This window comes from Rhyacophila brunnea, unplaced genomic scaffold, assembly GCF_057557595.1.
Source record: "Rhyacophila brunnea isolate RB1 unplaced genomic scaffold, BYU_Rbru_1.0 scaffold_22, whole genome shotgun sequence".
Lineage (NCBI taxonomy): Eukaryota > Metazoa > Arthropoda > Insecta > Trichoptera > Rhyacophilidae > Rhyacophila > Rhyacophila brunnea.
In genome coordinates, this window is record NW_028232882.1 from 9,513,061 (window position 1) to 9,532,237 (window position 19,177).

Genomic DNA, 19,177 nt, shown 5'->3' on the forward strand with positions numbered 1-19,177 from the left:
CAATAATTTGATATTATTTTACTATAACACATACAATTTATAGGTGAAATATAAAAAACTATATATTTTTATGTATAGTATAAATATGCATACTTTGTTTTCAGTAGAAAAGTCACAATTTTCGAAAAACAAGAACTTAAAAACACTGTTGTTGAAAAACTGGCAGCTATCATGTCGCTAAATGAACACCGGTCAGATAACTGACCGGGACACATTTTTCGTAATATACTCAATATGTGCGAACTTCAGGGCAATTGGTCAGATTCAAGACCTCTGTGCATTATCTGAGAATGATTAAAACCCATAAGGGTGATTATAACTTGTAAAATTATAGAAATATAGACCTTAATGTTGCCGGTCTCAAAACTATCCGTTTTTCGCTTATGACCTATAAAGGGTTAAATATGATTTTTTCCAGTGGCTATATATCTGAGTTGTTTTCAAGATATATAATATGTTCAATATATTATTATAGAATTTAATATGATTTATATTAATATTTTGTAAAACGGAATTCTGCCAAATAAATACTGATTAAATAAATAAATTATAGATATTGTATTTTTATTAGTTGGTTTAATTTTTAAAAATATAATATAATGGCAAGTATTTTTATTGAAATTTGTTTCAGTCAAACATTACTAATTGTGCATCTAAAACAAACACCATCAAAATTTGAATTCAATAACGTTATATTAATTTTGAATTTAAAACGTGTACATTAATCAGAATCTCGACAATTTAATTTGTTTAGCTTTGTTCAATTTCGATGCGGCATTATTATTTATTTTGTGCAATTATTAGGCATTTAAAATCAGTGACGTCCCTAGGCAAAGTGCCACCCTTAATCAGACTTATAGTATTTTTTTATATACAACGTTTTAAAATTTTCTGTTGAATTATATATACTTGACTTGACTAGCTTAGACTATCAAAAAATATGTATATGATAGAAATAATACTGAAATGTCATTTTGACACTCATATTGATATATATGCATATCCATAGTAACGCACGTATATATTAATAATTTCCTAGCAACTAATAATAGTGGATTGGAAAACGGATTTATTCCGAAATAACTTTTCAAACAAAACAGAATTAACTGAAAATGAATTTAATTCTACTTAAAGATGGCTAAAATTATTTAAAAAAATGCATTGGCATCGTGTTCTGATATATTCTAAAAGTTCCAAATGTCTAGCTTGTCGGAAAGTTAATTAAAGATCGATTGCAAGATTTGTACCAGACAAAAAACCACCGGAAAAATAAGAATACGACCTAATAAAAACGTTGTAAAAATAGAAACACTTCTGGTTTCAGTATTTATTGAGAGTTAACAGAGTTGACTCAACAATAATTGAGAATACTTCAAACGAATTAACAAGATAATATGACTCGCTCGACCAAAATAACCAGATGAACTTGCAAAAGGATTAGTTCAGTTCAAGTAGCTATCACATTTGACAACTAGAAACCACACTTATCACGTAAGGTGCTTAGTTTCAAAATAGAGGACCTGTATGATCAAAACGGTCAGAGCTAATCAGACTAAGATGACTGACTGTAAGACTGTGAGAGATAAAAATTACGAAGTAAACATAGAGTTAAATCCTAATCTGTCTACATAGCGCTTGTGGCATCCAGTCAATGGTGCGCGCCATCTATGGGTCTCTTTTCGAAATCAAGCCGCTACAAACTTTAAATCCCATGCCCTTTCATTTTTATTTTTAAATTATCAGCAAACTCGTTAGATACCTCAGCATATACTCAGCTATTTAATTATTTATTTTCAGCTATCTTAAACAGACAAATAAATCTTTTTATTATCGTGATTCCCCCTAACGGATGCTAGCTACCATTAGACCGATCTTTACCTTAGTATTTGCTACGCAGAGCATTTCTAATTTTGCGGTAGCATTTTCTTCACGAAGTCAGCTATATCCCGTACGGATTATTTCTGGGTACGCTACTGGTATTTGGTTCACGTGGAAATCAATACGTATGTTTTAAATGAATCAATACTGGCATATGACGTGGTCGAATAGTATGTGATATTATTTCTCTATAATATTTATTTTAACGATAAAATAATAAATTTAATGGCATTGGAAATTTGCATACACAAAATGAAAATTCGCGATTAGTTTTTGTTGCAGACAAATAATATTTACAAATAGTCTGTGGACGCGCACCTCAAGAATTATTGTGTTTGAACAAGTGCATTCTATATTGCACCAGATACTCTTTGAAATAAATTATTACCTACTCATTTTATTCAGATTCTCAACAGCTTCAAGAACATTGTGTCCTAATTGCAATGTATTGTTAACGTGACCTAAACCAAAAAATATTACAACTCTTTCAAAACATTAATATTTTACATTTTAAAACACTGGTTTTCAATCTTTTATAATTTGAGATCCTTTGTTATAACAGCGTAACCTGCGAACCTCCATCTTTTACATATTGTGTAGAATGTTCTCTGTTAGGTGTGCACACCTACCAAAATGTGTCCGCACCAGCGCTCGGAATGGACAGGAACGCACCGGAGCGCCGTTGTGGTTCGTGGAATTCCAAAATATACCGCTCCGGCTCGTGGATTCATTTAAAATTGCGTTGCGGTTCGTTAGATTGAGATAATTATATATGAATGTATCTTTTAAAGTTTTTCTCAAAATTAAAAATTAACGAAGTTATGTTATGCCGGGCGTGCAAGGGTTAAAAATAAAAATTATGACATCCCTAAATTTCTTTCAACCTTCTTATTTTGTGTCGATATGTCCATGCCTAAATGCATTGTCTAAATAACAAGAAACAACCAGCTGCAAGCGTAAATTACTTTATTACCCAAAAAAATGTGCCTTGCTGACACTATTTGAAAACTCTTAAAAAATAAAGTATACATTGTTTAATAATTTCTAAAGGATGAAACATTTCAAATCTCAATACAATCTTGCCTTTGACTTACGCATTGTTAATTTACTTACCTACTAATTTATTATACGAGGGTGGGTCAATAATTCCTTAGAAAAAAGCATTAAAACAGTTTTTATTTTTGTATTTTTTTTTTATTTCTCAACATAATCTCCTTGGAGCTCAATACACTTGGTTAGACGTTTCTCAATTTTTTTTAAACCGTCAGAAAAATAAGTTTTCGGAAGGTCCTCAAAATAAGCGTTTGTCCGATCGATGACTTCTTCATTTGAAAAAAAACGTTGTCCACTTAGCCATTTTTTTAAGTTTGGGAAAAGGAAAAAGTCACTGGGGGCTAAATCTGGCGAATACGGTGGGTGGTCGACCAATTCGAACTTCAATTCTTCAATTTTAGCCATTGATCGTAAACATGTGTGAACACGGGCATTGTCCTGATGAAAGAGGATTTTTTTCCTGTTTAAATGAGGCCGTTTTTCTTCAATTTTGTTTTTTAGCTGGTCCAGTAAAGATGCATAATAATCCCCTGTTATTGTTTTTCCTTTTTCCAAATAGTCAACGAAAATAATTTCACGTGCATCCCAAAATACAGTAGCCATAACCTTACCAGCTGATTTTACGGTTTTCGCCTTCTTTGGACATGGTTTGCCTTCGCAATCCACTGCTTTGACTGTTCTTTCGTCTCGGGAGTATAGTGGTGTATCCATGTTTCATCTACAGTCACAAAGCGACGAAAAAATTCATCCGGATTGCGTTGCATGAGCGACAACAGGGCTTTAGAGGCCACCACCCTATTGCGTTTATTGTCGACTGTGAGCAAACGCGGCACCCATCTTGCAGAAATTTTTTTCATGCCCAATTTGTCATGTAAAATAGAAATGACGCTACCTTTTGAGATCCCTGTAACCTCAATTATCTCACTCAACTTTAATCTTCGGTCACTTAACACCATATCGTGGATTTTATTGATCATTTCTGGTGTAGTCACGTCTACAGGACGTCCTGAGCGTGGTTCATCCTTTGTTGATGTACGACCACGTTTAAATTCATTTAACCAGTTATAAATAGTTGCAAGTGAAGGAGCAGATATGCCGTGAACTAAATCCAACTCATTTTTTATTTCCTTTGCTGTTAACCCTTTTATATTAAAATGTTTAATAACAGCTCTAAACTCAATTTTCTCCATTTTCCATTTTTCCATTTTCCACAAGCAATTTTTTTTTTAAATGTACGAGAAACACACAACAACCCGACCAATCTGATTGAAACTTCGCAGCATACTGAATCGGTAGTGCCGCTGCATGAAAACAAACCGCTTACAGTACTAGTCGCGCCACCTGTCGGCTTTTCTAAGGACTTATTGACCCACCCTCGTATTATTTTATTCGGAGTGACAAAAATTATTACTTCGCCATTTATTTTCGGGTGAATGAATTGTGTTTTCGATGGTTAAATTAGTACAAAAAAGTTTGATAATTTGACTCGTGCAATCCGCTATAATATTCCTATTAGTTGCCTTTTAAAATATTTTGTATTATTTAAGATATAAATACGTTTCTAAACAAAATTGTTTATTTTATTAGTTTGGTGTTTTTTTGCTACATTCTAGTAAGTTTTGTGTTTTAATTTTAACGTGTGTGTTTAACTTGATTTTTTAATAAAAAATTGTTCTAAAAGTTGGTCAAAAATGTCATCAGGCGAAACGTGTTAACCGAAACTATTGAAAAATATTTTGTCGCAGGTAACGTAACGCTGGCCACATACCTACACAATTTGATCATTTAAAAAATGATATTGAGTGGTTATTTATAAAAATAATGAAGGTATAATAAAGTAGTAGGTAATTCGTGTAAATCTGCTAAAACCACATTACATTACATTAGGAATTCACTCCAATAACCATTGAAGTGGCAACAGATGGTATTCATCTCAACAATTAACTTTTGTTAAAAAAAGCTTATGACGTGTCGTAAACCCCTCTTTTTACGATGTTTACATTTGTTTTGTAATTTACATTATTGTTGAATTGCGACTATAGTACAATAAATCTTGTGATATAACTACTACATTCATTCATTTATTTGCCATAGGTCATGATGAGTATCCTTTTTTGTAAGTGAATTTTGTTGCTTCTGGTAAGTTTTGTGTTTTAATTTTAACTTTGTGTTGAACATATTTTTAATAACAATTTGTTCTCTTAAAAGTTAGTTAAAATTCTCAGCAGGCGATACGAATACCTTTATATCGTCGGTGTATTGTAAAAATGGCGAATTAACCAAAATACTATTACAGGAGGAGAATTTTTAACCTTTGACATTTATTTATTAATTACCTGTGGATGAATACTTTCCTTATAATAGGCTTTATAATATAATATTTTAAAAAGTCTATTATGTTAAATTCGCTTTTTCTTCGTAACACTAAGTGGATAATCACCCTTACAATTATCGTTTTTAATAAGTACTTTCCTGTGGGATACAAATTCGCCATTTTTACATAATTATATTATTACATATATACCTATATACTATTGTCGCTGGTATCCAAACTGATTTAAGATAATTCTGGCCACACGCACAATTTGATAATTTTGTGGATATTTATAAAAATAATGAAGGCTTAATTACGTAGTAGGTACTTCGTGTAAATCTGCTAAAACATTAGGAATTCTTTCCGGTGGACAATACAGTGGCAACATCTGTTCTGTGATTCAATAATTATTATCATCTCAACAACTTGACTTGTGTTAAAAAAATATTTATGATAAGTCGTAAACCCCAATTTTCACAATGAATAATGAATGATTTTTTCTACAAAAATGTGTTTGGGCCATTGATGGTTTGGGCAGAAAATATTGAATAGCCTTCTGCAGAGTTTATTTATTTGGGACGTTCCTATTGTATTACAATTATTATTACATGCATTGTAGCTTGTGACTTTAAAAATAATAGAAATAATACATAGGTAGTGTGGAGAGAACTTTTACTTCATTTTTGTTTGTAAATTTGTTTAAAAAAAATATAGGAATATCCTTTAATAAAAATGTACGACTATCATAATATCTGTATTGTATGTAGGTACCTATTATCATTTCCATGGCAATAATAACGTGAGTAGGGAAGGACAAACAACATAGATTGAATCGTTTAGAATAAGTAGGTACTAACAAATTAAGTACCTATGTGTCCAGTGCGGACATCTAATTATCTTAGGTGGTGTTAGTCATAGATTATTAAATAAATACGGTGGTAGATGTATATTACAATAATTGTAACCAAAGCATCACCATTGTAACATAACATGCATACAATACAATATTAGTCCTTATAATGTTGAATATAGTAGGTACTAATTAATGACAATTTTATATTATTCTATAAGAATCGCGCTTAGCAACCTGAGTTTCACCTTCCGTCATGTTTTATCTTATATAAATGAAAATGACACACCATTGGTAATTTAATTACAAATAATGCTATGTTTACGTTGTTTGGATGACTTGAAACTTTTATTAGATGTAGGTACGGCCTTATGCCCCTTATAGTGGAGAAGGTTCAAAATAAATCTTTGAGAATCCTTTAAAGCTGTGTGGATAGTGGATACTATCCATGGTTTTATCCGATTGATTTCTCAAGACGTATGCTTACATACTGTATTCTGAAAGTTAAAAAGAGAGCTAGGTATTTAGGCTACGTACTTTTTCCAACTTATATCTACCCAGTACAAATGAGAACTCTGCCATTATTGGTACTTAGTATTGATTTTATTATATATTATTTTATAACTTTCTTGATAATCTAAGTTGTTTGTTCTGCCAAGGTGCAATAATTGCTAATGATAATTGGGCAGGAAATAACTATGTTCAACCAAATCGCTTCGGATAATCGTATATTCCACCTGCGTGAGAACGAGTTTATGTGAACGCTATTTTATAAATTCTTGGTATAGGTAGGCACTTACTGTTTTTTCTAATACTATTTCTTTATTTTTTAAACACTATTTTAATACTATTTCTTGATGTTTGATATTCTGTGCTCGTATTTAAATGGAATTTGTAAAATTTTCTATAAGTACGTAAATATTTTTTTAATTTGAATCTATAAGGTACTTATGTGGATATGTTGTTTGTTATGACTAATTAATTACAATCTTATCTATCCCAAATGAGACAGTAAGTTATAATCAGTGACGAGTGGTGGTAAAGGTATCATGCACTGGTTATAGTGGTAGATAAAGTAAAAATAAAGAATAATACAATTTTTGACGGTATACTTTGTTAAAACAAGATTATTTCGCCTGCGGCGCTGACAATCCTTACCAACCTGCCCAATATAGATCCACGTAAGAAGTTTAAAGTTTATTGTTGCATTTTTATATCAAAAGTACGTACGTACGTAAAGAAAGGATTAGCATAAGTACTTAGTTTCGGAAAATTATACAGCGTTCCTGTTCGTGAAATTTTCCATTTCGAGCACTGGTCCGCACACATGTTTTCATCCCCCGTACAGTCTTCACACGTAATAAATAACTACAGGTGTGTTCAGTGTACGTAATAAACAAATCAAGTGAATAATTTAATTCCTTGCACAGTTATATAATATATAGTACAATTATTATACTTATTAATTATAGAAAACTTATCCCCTAAAAATGTCAAAAAGGATTGGAGAAATGCGATCATTAAAAAGAAACCTTGCGATAAATATAAATTGGAATGGCTCTCTGAATTCTTCGAAACAGAAATGCCATCTTCAATACATTCGCAAAAAGTAAAAAAATGGTGATGTATTATTGTTTATTCGGAAACAGATGATTGTGTCAAATGCATAATATGCTACGCAGCACATATGCAAGGAGAATTCACGTCTGGAAAGAAGTGGATTGAATGAAGGTTGTATCTTTTAAAAAGGCATTTAAGACAAAAAGTACTCCGGGATGGGATGCTGTTACGAAATTGAAAAGTTTGAAAAGAGGTGGACTTTTGAAAATAATGACGAAAACACCCAAAGAACGAAAGAATAGGATTGAGATCGCTGAGCGCATAAAAAAATCGTTGTCAGTCTCATTATTATATAAAATCACAGAAATTAATAAATACCTTAAAATATAAGTTTTAATGAAAAATTGTATGTGTCTGTGCTTGTGGGTGGTGGGAGAGGGGGTGTAAATTTACCGCACCGGATGACATCAACCCTAGTTACGCCACTGCTCAGAAGCGTTGATGATCTGCACACACAATAGAAATATTAGAGGGAACGTTGATCGTGTATTAACTTCATTGATTGCGGTACAGCCTATATAAAGACGTGGCTGTCTCCGCCTTCAAGACGACGGATCAACCCAATAAGCTACCGACGACCATAGTAATAACCTTGCATTTATTGTGTTATACATACACTATACGAGGTGTTTCAAATTCTGCCAATACTAACTTAAGTCATAGATGGTATTAGAATTCTTCAAAATAACGCCTTTGTGATTAGAGATATCACCCTGGAAACAAAATACGTGAATTCAAATCCCATTTGATCCACGAATGTGTCTAAGGCATAAAGCCCACCAAAAAAGCGCTCGACGCGCTCACTACTGAGTAGGCCCCCTCCCACCCGCGCATTACCCTTCACCTATGTTATAAGGGGCCCAAGAAGCACAAAATAATTATTATTACAGCGTCTCTCATAACAAAGCAATAAAAATATTATATTATTTCTCGGCGCTTGTAATTAAAATCGGACACGCAATAACTAAACAAAGAGTACACTGTTCTTATATAATGGCTTCTCGCCCGTCTTATCGACGACGCTTCGAGGAGCGTGATTTTGCTTGCTGTGTTCAATGCATAATGGACTACGTTGTATTTTCGTTAATTCGTATAGCTGAGAAGCGAAAAACAGTGACTCATGGGGCAGGCGGGCACAAGGCGTCGTCAAATCCAGTGTGCGCTGGCGTATTTGATTACGTTGTATTTCCGATGATTTACGCGCCACTTGTAGAAATTTTGCGCGAGCGCCCCACTCGCTGCGTCAATGGGTTTTATGCCTTATGGGTACAGTGCTGTCGCGTGGAGGTAGGCAGATTGAGCGTCGCTTTGAGATGGCAGTTACTCGAAGGGCGGCAAATCGAGTAGAATCATTCGGTATACACATATAGAAATAGCTACCTAAGCTTAGTAATACCTAACGAAAATATCTTTCCATTAACAGGACTGTAATTTTTATCGGGTTCGCAATGTCTAGTTAACTTCCGTTGCCCTTCATCGTCCATGGTCATCAGAAACGACACGTGCACGGATGATAAAAAATACTGTATACAAAAATGGGGCGGCATTTTGGCGCTGCTCAGGGGCGGCTATTTGTCTAGGGACGTCACTGAATGGTATGTTTCAGAGGTTTTCCTAAGTTACGTATTTTCGCGACATATTTAATAATGCTCGACCAAAGCAACTGAATAGTGTTTTGAATGAAGCCAATACCCGCCAAGGATTGTAATTAATAATGCTATGAATGAATTTTTGTTAAAGAATCTTACATTCTTAAAAATCGTCTCTGTTATGGCAGAAAACACTAACTAGAGAATACTAGTTTTGAGTAATTTGACTTTGAAGTTGTTAAAATGTTTGAAATGGTCTATAATGTGAGTTTATTAAGTAATCGTAAAAAGGATGACTTTAAAATAAAGACTGTTTATTTATTAAGAAGGCTTCCAGACGGTAAAGTTTGAAATAAGGAACATTTTGGTATAACTAACTCAATATGTCATTTTTTCGAATTAGTGTCTTCTGCCAGAACAGTGACGAAATATTGTGTATATTCTCTTGAATAAAATCAGACTAATAATATTTGTTTGTTCCAGTGCCAACACTTCAAGGGAAACAGACGAGACTGCATCTGCACATCCTCACATAGCAAGCCTACAGGCTGCTCTCGGCGGAGAGCATCCCCACCTTCCACCAGGCCGAGGGGTCCCGTCTCCAGCGCCTTCGGTGGCAACGCCTCCGGAGCCGCACGATCCGTTCAAAGACATTCAGTTATCTCTGAGGGTACTTTTAAGAGACAAGAAGCACAAGACTTCAGTGAATAAAGTGATAGTGAGACCCGCTGATGATGGGAACGCATTCAGATCTGATAATCCAACGATTACCGACATGATGGACGTGGATCCTTCGTAAGTCACTTTTATTTTATCAAATTTGTTTGTGAGCATTCATTGTCATATGTTTTAGCTAGAGTTATTACCTTGTATTTTCTTTTATGTAGCGATGTCATAATGGAACCGCATTATCCACGGTGTGTATTGCTAACTATGTTTAGGTCGCGTCTATTGGCGTCACTTCCATTATTTTTTTTCTTTCCTGCCAAGTTGGCCAAGTTGTCAAACTTTACGGTAATTCCATACGCTTATAGTGCAAGGCATGGCCCCCGCATCCTGAAGCAGCCCCCCAGGCTATGATATTTGGCGGGCCCTCCATCCTATCGCTAAGGTTAAGGGCAGTATAATGTCCTACAGTTACCCAAATGGTATTCGGCAGAACTCTAGGATTCCGTATATTTTTAGCGATTTTTGGTATTTCCAAATAAATACACTTGAATGTCGTATTATGATTAATATTATTATGAAGCACTGATCGCGACCCCTTTTGTGATAGCCAAATAACACGTGACCATTTGCCATATTGGGTAAATAGTCATTTTTATTAATCAAGAAACAATAAAAATAATTTATAAATAAAATTCTATTCGTTAAATAGCGTTGCGCCGCAGGCAATTTTTTTTTATTATTATAGTAAATTTGTGATGTGTGCACACTTAACTGGTCGACCTGCTACGTCGTTCTAGAGTCGGACTAGTCAGGCTAGAGCCCTGTCAGCCCCCCTCTTGTGGGGGCCATGGTGCAAGTATAAATATTTGACAATCAATAAAATTGCGCGCACAGGTAAATAAACCTTACAAGTAATCAGCAGTTAATTTTCATTTAATTACATTAAATATCTAACACTATTATTCTACGTATTGTGTTTATAAGTCAAAGTAAGTAATACGATGTCTTTTAGTTACCTACCACAGCCGAACTACCTTCAACAAGCACCCTTCACCACTCATATATTATGTAGAATTTCATTATTTAATACTCCCGTTCCTGTTAGGGATTGCTATACCGGTATCCCAATATTTTTTGATACCGAAATACCGGTTTTTAAAATCAGACAATACCGATATATTCGTTATTGAAAGTGGAAACATAATGAATCTATTAACATGAAAGTTGTTGCAGTTATCGGGTGTATTTTTAGATGTAGGTACGACATGTTTTAGTCTTTACTGCCCCTTGTTTGGTTGTTGGTGAAATCAGTAATACGCACGATGATTGGCTGAATGGTTTACACACACTTAACGAACGCCACGTCGATGTGGCATCGCCGCCTCAGTCACCCTACTATCGCTAATACACTACAGTCTTACCTACAGTCACTAATACATAAAAAAGGTCATCAAAAGCTGGAACAGAAAGTACCTATCTGAAATCGCTTCGTTTGTATAATCATTAGTAACCTCAGCCCTTGTGGGAAATATGAGCGATGCTGAAGAGTAGCTTATACAACAATGTAGAAATATTTTTTTTAAACAAAAAAGTGAAAAATATTGTGTTTGGTTTTACTTCTTACAGGATAAAAGTAAAGAAAATTCTAAGTGGAAAAAGTGCAATAAGTATACCAATTGAATACGTGTATTAAATAAGGCTCTAAGTACCAACAAGTAGTATTGCCTGTAGTTACAAAATACCGAGTCATTGCAGTAAAATTTCATGAAGCAGACCTTTTGAAAAGTGTAGTTTTACAGTGTGAAGCAATACGGCAGCTTCTATAATTTTAGGTATTAAGAACTCGGAAGTGTCAACACACCATCGTCAGCTATTTTATATTGAATGCCGTTGACCACTGCAGTGCTACTTACACCATTATAAATGAAACACGCCAACGGACTTACAACGTCGACAGGTTTAATTATTTTTCTGTATTTTTTTGACTTGCTTGAGGCACTTAGACTATAATTGAAGTTATTTTCGTTGGTATGTAGAACATTTTTCTATAAAAATGTCAGTTTTTATTATTTTGGTACTTAGCGCCTTAATTAATACACGTATTCAATTTATATTTATAATATTAATATCTATATTTAGTGATAGATACTTCTGTGTGTTTTTCATATATTTTACGAATACCGGTATTCAACAACAAATACCTAAATACCGGTATTGGAATTTTAATTTGGTATTGCAATCCCTAGTTACTGTAATATCACATTGGGTTAACCAGTCTATTAAACTGCAAATATTTCTGTTAATGGGCACTTGGTCATCTTAATATTTCAGCTCTTCCTAGAATTACTATTATTATATTTAATTTTTATTATAATCTGTATTATAATATTTACAAAATCGATAGCATTATCATGTCAATTTTCAGATGCTCAGATTTCATTTACCTGTCGTTAATTATAAATACACATTGCAAACAGCATCGTTTTCCATTTCCAAAGAGATACATCTAAAATTCTAAAAGTACCTATATGCGACAAAATAAACATACTTAATTGTGAGAAAGATATATGTGAGTAAAAACGTGTACAAATACTATAAAGTATATGTTACTAATTATCAAAATGTTTCATCATTTTTTTAGATACAAAAAATAGCAAATAATGACGATGTAATGATTATTAGACTTATTTATGTTGCCAAAATAACCATTTTTCTTTACTGTAATATTGTCAACTTTGTACGGTAACCTAAGGTGACATGACCAGAATGGACGTAGTTTATTAGCATCGTAAAAGGAAGGTTAAATACAATTCGCAATAATTATTAATACAATGCAATGTTACTTAAATCAAAAAGCATGTTCGTTCATTTGAACGGTGACATCAGCAGAATTTTCTTACTACTCTGATTAAAATTTACATATATCGATTATATCGATCTAATATTTCGTGAAATTTAATTTCTTCCAATCAATAAGTACAATACAAACGACGGGTTACGTAGAACGCCTGCGACCGCTTGTAATAGTCACTAACGCACGCTGTGATAACCATTTCTCGAAATCGGCCGCAACTTACAATGTAACTCGTGTTGATCACGGGGATGTATACAACTAGTGATAAGAGAGATAACATTGTGCTGATTATAGCAGAATATTGAGTAGAAATTCAACCGACGGTTATCAGATGATAATTTGCATGGTAGGGTTATGCAGAAAGGAAAATATCACAAATAATAAAACTGTCGTCATAGCAAATACAGGACTAAAGCCGACGGTCAATTTCTCGACAACACGATGCCGAAATACCATAATGCCGAAATCCCCCTATTTTAAATTTATTTATTAAAAAAAAAAACAAAACATCGTGGGCATAACAAATTCAGGACGTTCACAACATGAGATTTAAATTGAAAAAAAACCTTGTTCTAATCAAATAAAGTTGCGAAACGGCAAATAATTTTCAACTGTATGTAGAACGAAATTACGGCCGCGTTGTCATTCGGAGAGCGATAGTCGAGGCGTCTGCACGTCGATTCGTTTTGTCATGGCGTCGGATGAAAATATTCTTAAATCGTGTAAAGATGACAAAAAAACTTGACGTATGTACTTAAAAAAGAAAACATATCAATGAATATACTATTAATATTACGAATATAATAATAAACATAACATAAAAAGGACGCATGTTGAACTTTTATGGCAAATTATATTTCTTTCGGCTTCCGTCATTTGCACCCGTGACCCGCATTCCGCGCATCGCCTAGTCACGATCTTAGACCATGCCTCAGCTGAGGTATATATAGCCTTAAATGAAATACAATATACTTGTATAGCAAACATTATACAATAAAATAAAATTTCAAAATCTAAATACACAGCATCACTGAAAATGTATATATTTTTGGGGAGTGCATTGTCTAGTCTTGCACCTCTTACTAATGGTGCTTGATAAGCTTGACACAAGGAAACGGTCGTGGCCCAGAATAAGTCATGGCTGCGTAATTGAGAAGTTCCAATTATTTAGGACGCCAGGATTGGAAACCTTCCGTCGTCTTTAACAGACGATAATGTCTCAAGAGCAGAAGTGACCTACGAGAGTCAAGAGTGAAAGGCGAGCATGCCTTGTAGAATGGCAGTCGGAAAATAATCGTTTGACGAATTATCGAAATGAAAATAGTTAAATAAAGGAAAATAATATATTGTATTTTATCATGATCATCAGCCGGCATTGCTGGATGAAGGCTTCCCCTACCTCCTTCCACAATTATATGTTTAGTGTCATTTGCATACCAAGTCATGACAGCATTTATCCAGCGGTTGTCCACTTACCCAGCGACATATCTACCCCATGGTTATTTCATCTGATTAGCAACCTCTATCACATCGCGTATTTTTTGTCTACCTCTTTATCTATTGGTTTATTTTATGGTCTTTCCGCGTTATGCCCAACATGCACATTTCTACCCCACGTTGCGAGTCGTATTTTTAGATTTATCTTACATTGAGGGTCAACGTTACAAATATGCATACTAATTGTAGTATACATCGGTTAAACAATAGTCTAAGGTTGACAACTTTACGCCGAAGACACACTGAGGTCAGTTTTGAAAATATTACTCTGGCGCCCAAATGCGCTGCTTGCCAGTTTGACCCATTGAGAAAACTCGTCATAAATACTCGTAGCACCGTCAATTGACATTTGATATACAGTCGAACTCGGTTATCACGGAAATAGCGAGATCTCGGATGTAATGAGAAAACATTCATTGGCATTTTCGTTTAGGATTTTCTCCATACATTTATTCACTTTTATAACGAGCTGCTTTTCGGGTATACCGAGCAAAAATATCGTCAAAAATTTTCTTAAAACTGTTAATGTGTCGATCGTTTAAAAACATTTTCGACCTTAAGCAATAAAGTCCGACCGGGCAGGATGCCGCCGGGATCGGATTACGTTTATGACACTAGTTAAGTGTTTAAGTACCTAATTGGTGTTTTCGCCGACAACACTGAAAAAGTATTCACGCATATGGTTGAAATTGCATGTAAAAAATTAGGCAGCGGCTTAGCATTTCATTATAATAAACAACTTCTTTTGTGGTTTATGAATGCCATGCTTGTTTCGGGGATTTTTGCAATGGTTTTCAGATTTTTTTATGTTATATGCTGAAATTGAACTAGGCGCGAAAAATTTTATATAACGAGTAATGCTTATAACGTGCAAATTCAGTCGGTCCCATCTTCTTCGTAATAACCAAGCTCGACTGTACGTTGTTATTTACTCCCTCGATTTAAGTACCATTGATGAGAATTGCTCTCGGTTCAGCAAAGGATTATATCATATGGTATGTAAATTTGGTAAAACAGCCCGAAAACATTTAGGTAAATGTTTTATGTGGACCCCTAATTAGACATAGTTATGCAGAAAGTAGCCAGTCCACAAAAAATAAAAAAAATGAGATATGATATAGATCAAATGCGAGAAGGTTTTCTCTACGTTCTGCTGAAAATAGCCAAGCAGCAAAAAAATATTCTTGAAATAAAATACTATTTACAATTTTACATTTTGCATTTTACATAAATTTTTAATCATCAAGTTATTGCTAAAGTGCCATTATCTCAGCTCGACATTATTGTGGACTGGCTACATTCTGCATAACTACGTTCAATTTGTATTAGCCCAGGGTCCCAGCGTAAATCCCTGCCTATGTCTATTTTTTCCACTTACGCTTGTTTATATTTTTGTATGATATTGGTTAGTTTTAAAAAGTCAAATGAACCCTGCCTAAACCAAACCATAATAGTTTTGATATATTTTGGGCAATTGTTTGTATATTTTGGGCAACACAAAATTGTGGACACTTTTTCTTTCATACTTATTTGTTTTCGTTGGATTAAGACATTACATAATTATTACACGTATTGTTGGTTCATTTTATATTTTATTTTATTTCGTGTATATTATTTCATATTTTAAATGGTTTGGTTTAGGCAGGGCTTAATTGATTTTTAAAAACTAACCAATACCATCTATTAATTATTGTAGTCTTAGTTCAATAAAAACAAATACGTATGACTGACAAAGTTTAGTGTGCACTATTTATAGCGGATCTTAACAGCCTACCTCCACCCTTCGCTACTGGTACATAGTACATAAAGGGATACGATTTGACACTAACTTTTGCTATTAAATAAATATAATGACTACTTGGAATTCAAACATATTATGTAAATGTTAATATATATTTATGTTAATTAATAATAGTCTTCCATTCAAGAAAACTGATAAAAGTAGCACACCGGCATTATCTATGTGTAAGTAAAATGTTTCGTATCAATTGAGCTGATAAGAGAAAATATTATGCAGTCAGAAATTCTCAAAAGGACAACTCGTGTAAACAATGCAACTCTGCAATATTAGACAAATCTTCCGACATCAGCTGACATAATTGATGAAAACACTGTGTTAATTTTTACCCAGTTCAATAACAAGGAAATATGTAGATACATAAACTGTTATTGTGTATCACTAAGATTATTATCAATAAAATTTGCTACACGTCATACTAATATCTATTAATTCAACAAGCGCTTTCTCAAAACTGAGACAACATGCATCAAAGGTTTACCTTCCATATTCACTGTATAAAGATAAAAATTAAAGAATTATTCAGACTATTTTTAGGAGCAAGCATGAAAATCTGTAGGCTCTGAATATATGTATTATATATTTTAAATTACATTCATAAAAATATATTATAACGAAAATAGTTAGAGAAACACAATGTATTTAATTATAAAATAATCATTTTATGATAAATACTAACTTCAAGGCAGACAGTATCTAAAATCACATATTATTATACTTAAATTTTACCTTTAAGGCGATGTCTTTACCTACCAGAGGCACATAGCGGAAAAATACGAAGCTTGCAATTTGAGAAATTTTTTTGATAATTTACAATTTCAACACTGAGTTAATTAGTACATAATAATAATGTACATTGATCATTAAAAAGAAAAATATTTTTTTATTTTAAATCAAAAATAAACTTACAATTATTGTAAAAAAAATGTGAATTGGCAAATGACCATCTTAAATTTAGTTTATTAAGTTTTACATGTTGTACCTAAGAGATTTTTGACTAATTCGTAGGTGTTAATATTTTTTTATATTTATTTTATAAAACATAAATTTTTATATAAATATAAATGTGTATTCTTAACTTGAAATCATTTTTATTTAGCATTAGTAGTTTTATTACCTATTCGATAGGTTCCCAACCTTATTTTCATCAGGACCACATTTATAGCCAAAATAGAGAATACTGCATTTAAATTTAAACTAGATTTAAATAGCATGCTAATTATATAGAATGACCACCTTAATCGTTACGCGCTGGGCGCGTCTTTAGCGTCCAATGTATTAATGAAGTAAAATATTATTAAATAAACATAATTCGCTTATTTAAAAATACATCAAACAACACAAAATTCAATAATTGCAATTATTTTTAAATCGATTTAGTACCTAGATACTAAGTATATATTTGTGTCTTTATAATGTACAAATGAGTCTGTGGGCACATTCCAAAACTGTTCGCGGGCACCTACGTGGTTGGGAATTCCTGACCTATTTATTAATTTAATTGTAATACACATGGTATAACGCTAATAAATAATTTTTATAATGAATTTTTGTATTTGTAAGTATTTTTAGCTAGGATTTCAATTCCGGTATTTCCAAACCGGTATTCATTTTTTTATCGATACCGAAAGACCGGTTTCAAAAATCCAAAATACCGGTATTAAGAAAGCATACACTTGTATGTTTTTTCATTACTTACTACTGTATTGTGTATTAAATTTAGTGTATAAGACGTTTTATGCTGCCAAAACGTAAATATATTAACTGAAGCCAACAATTAATGTTAAATAATATTAAAAAAAATCCCCAAATATACTTTATAGAATTATTTCGAATAAGAAAATATTCGTGGAAAATATTTCCAATTATTCTATAACTATTGATGCAACGTTGATAGAACGTCCAACAAACGTTGAATTTCACACAGATTTTTTTGTACCCGGACTTAAGTATTTGTAAATATTATTTAAAGTTATAATCGATACATATTTACAAATGTCAATATAATCAACGTAGGTAGGTACTTAAGGTTGGTATAAAATAGTATGTTAAATAGATTTTGTTAGTTATATTAAAATTTATTCACAGGCACCTACTTATTTTTCTATAATATGTTTTGAGGAATACCGGTATTCAATAGGAAATACCGGTATTGATATATCCATTTGATATTGCAATCCCTATTTTTAGCGTCACTTTTATTTATTTTAGCTTCGTCTATTTGCCATGAGACAAATTTCTTTTTTGATTATACCTATCTATATCCAATTTGCTATCTCTCTAAGCAAGTAATTTAAATTTTTAAACAGCCTACCCTGTTATATTGCTGTGTTAAGTGCATAGGGTATCCATATAATTCTAATTCATTAGTTAAGTGTAATCCAAAATCTACCTGCTCGCACTCCTGGGAAATGACTGAGAGTGAAACGTGTTTGCTGAAGAGCAATAGAACCTTTTGTTTACCCTGAATATCTTTAAGACTTTATTGCAATCAGAAGAGATAAGCAATTTTGCTAAATTCAAGAATGGGGTAGGTTTCTACTCATATATTATTATAATAAGAAAGAACGCTGATATGCAGAATTTTTCGAGTTACTCCGAAAATATTAATACATAAATTATCACGCGTTGCTAATTTATCAATGTTTGAAAATTGGAAAGGTATTAATATAAACGGGCTAAATAAAAATGTATATAATGTGAATTTTGCGTAAAAATGTAATTTTCATGTAATTTACTATCTCCACCACAGAAAATGAGTTCCCTGATCCCCACTAGGCCCACGATAGCCGAGCGGCTTTGCGTCAGCAGGTTTGAATTCTGGGTCTGGCAAGTACACACTAATATTTTTTTTAAATTTGTGTTTGAGTCAGAGTATGGGTCTAATCGTATCGGAGAGGATGAGGAAAAGCTCCCTTCTGATGAATGGACCAAACCATAAATTCACACGCCCTGCGTTTCGAGGAATGCCGAGAGATGTGAAGAAGTATGCTATTCGACTATGATTAAGTGATACCATCGCAATAATATATCGACGACACGTGTGAAGCAATAT

The 19,177-nt window shown here is 33.1% G+C and overlaps 1 protein-coding gene across 1 annotated transcript in view; it reads left to right on the forward strand.

Annotated features, from left to right (window-relative positions):
* LOC147070022 (extracellular serine/threonine protein CG31145) overlaps positions 1-19,177 on the forward strand; it is a 197,223-nt gene that overhangs the window by 13,738 nt on the left and 164,308 nt on the right. Inside the window, exon 2 of the mRNA XM_085949963.1 lies at positions 9,788-10,099. Coding sequence (XP_085806089.1) covers positions 9,788-10,099 — 312 coding nt within the window. The remainder of the gene's footprint in view (positions 1-9,787; positions 10,100-19,177) is intronic.